General features: G+C 49.3%; 1 protein-coding gene across 1 annotated transcript; it reads right to left on the bottom strand.

The window, feature by feature from the left end:
* Positions 1–1,115: 1,115 nt before the first annotated feature.
* On the bottom strand, positions 1,116–1,508 carry PPTG_19405 (hypothetical protein; the record flags this gene model as incomplete). The annotated part of the gene is made up of 1 exon (XM_008917615.1): positions 1,116–1,508. One exon carries the CDS (start codon positions 1,506–1,508, stop codon positions 1,116–1,118), a length of 393 nt encoding a protein of 130 aa, XP_008915863.1.
* Between the last annotated feature and the right edge of the window lie 453 nt (positions 1,509–1,961).

The raw sequence follows: 1,961 nt of genomic DNA, 5'->3' as shown, positions 1-1,961 counted from the left end.
CGGTCCCGCCCCATTTGGATTCTAGTGACTTGTACGTGGCTTGTAACTGCTCAACTTTCTCAGTGCCAAGTAGAGCACAAGCACGCTCAAACGCTGTCAGTCGATTCCGAGGCTTTTGTTTCTTCCGTGGTACAGTCTGGCTCGAGCCACCTGTACCGCCAGTTCGTCGTTCTATCGTAGGAGGGTCGCTCATTTCAGCCAACAGTGGAAGGGTCGCAGTCCAAACGCGAACTGTTACTGAAGTACCTGGTGCTAGAATTAAATAGATATTTCAGATTTTGCTATCATAATAGTTGGTGACCCGGGTCACCGCCAATTGGTTCATATGCATAGACGAAGCAAAAGCTGTGTTCAGCGCTGAGCCTCTTAAGATGGACTGTGCGATCCTCAGCGCTGTACACAACTTTTGTCTCGTTTATGTAGATGAGTGAGTGTAAGCTCACCGACTAAAGGAGGTTATCGGACTAATACAAATAAAGCGTATAAAGTATTACTAGTGTGTACACACTAAGATCATAAACCAAGGTCACAGTAAATGCGAAACAGGTGAAAGATCAACTAGGATTGGCACGAAGTGTTAAGTGAGTGAGTTAGTGAGTGAGTGAGTGAGTTGGTGAGTGAGTTGGTGAGTTAGTTGGTGAGTGAGTTAGTGAGTGACTGAGTGACTGACTGACTGACTGACTGACTGACTGACTGAGTGAGTGAGTGAGTGAGTGAGTGAGTGAGTGAGTGAGTGAGTGAGTGAGTGGATACCCCAGCTCGCACCGCCGACGCCAGCGCAGGTACTCCTGCACCCAGCGCTGCGCTTATTCAATCTTTGGGCGACGCTGCTTCTCGCCTTGGTGACGTCTCTCATCAGTTGCTTTCCCAGCGTAGTCACGTATTAACACTCCAGGATAAGAAGCATAGCGTTCCATGTCATCGTTGCGTGTTTTCACTTTAGCCAACTCATCCACACTTGGCCATCCGAGTCGTCACTCCACACTGTCATTCTCTACATCAGCATCATTGGTGCTGCTCCCACAACCGATAGACACCTGGCGTAGCCTCCTCTAGCTAAGCGCGTTCTAACTTCACTCTCCAACCGAAACGATAGCAAAAATTTTCCGGCAGTTTCACAATCTCCACAGTCCATATAAAATATCACCTTCCTGGATGTCATCATCTAAAATGCGAATCATCCTAGCGCCTAGCGCTAGGACGATATTCTCCGGCTTGCATCGGAAACGCACGCGGGCCTGTATATTTTGATTGAATTCATAGAGCAGGGCACCACAACTCAGCTTGGTCACAGGCAGCCACTCTGTCTCATCGTAGCCTTTCCACTTCACCAGGTATTCTCGGGTACGACGTGAAGTCTTGCTCCTCATCTTCCACTGCATGTCTAGAATTGCTTCCACTTCATGCTCTCCTTGCTCGTGGGCAGGTTCAAAGCTGTCTTCAGGTAGTAGTAGTGCAGCGTCAAAGTCGTCGTCTGGTGCACAATGGCTTCCTCGCGAGGAAGCCATTGTGCACCCAGGGGTTCATCCAGCATTCTCCTCCACCTTGATATTCCCACGGAAATCGTCATGCATTTCCAGGATCCGGAAGGGTCCATCCCAGAGATGTGTCAGTTTACGGCTCAATTATGGTTGTACTTTGGGTATGTATGGGTATGTAGAGCCACACCGCATCGCCAACCTGGAAATACGCTTCCAGGCGCTCCAATAACTCCTTCCACTTCCTGGTTTGCCCTTCCGACAGTCTTCGCTTTGCGACTTTCTGGAGAACCTCAGCGCACGCCGAGCGTAACTATAATCACGCTGCATCTCTTTTGGAAACGGATTATCCGGCGATAAGGAGGATGCCTTGGCAAAGCACTTTAATTTTTGAAGTGTCCTGTGCGCCCACGACAGCCCTTGAAAATCCTGGCTAGAGATTTATTCGCACCCTCGTTCGTACTCATAACCGCATCAGGTCTC

This window comes from Phytophthora parasitica (assembly GCF_000247585.1).
Source record: "Phytophthora parasitica INRA-310 unplaced genomic scaffold supercont2.108, whole genome shotgun sequence".
Classification (NCBI taxonomy): domain Eukaryota; phylum Oomycota; class Peronosporomycetes; order Peronosporales; family Peronosporaceae; genus Phytophthora; species Phytophthora nicotianae.
Note: the sequence above shows the minus strand (reverse complement) of the source record. Positions and strands in the feature narration are given on the sequence as shown.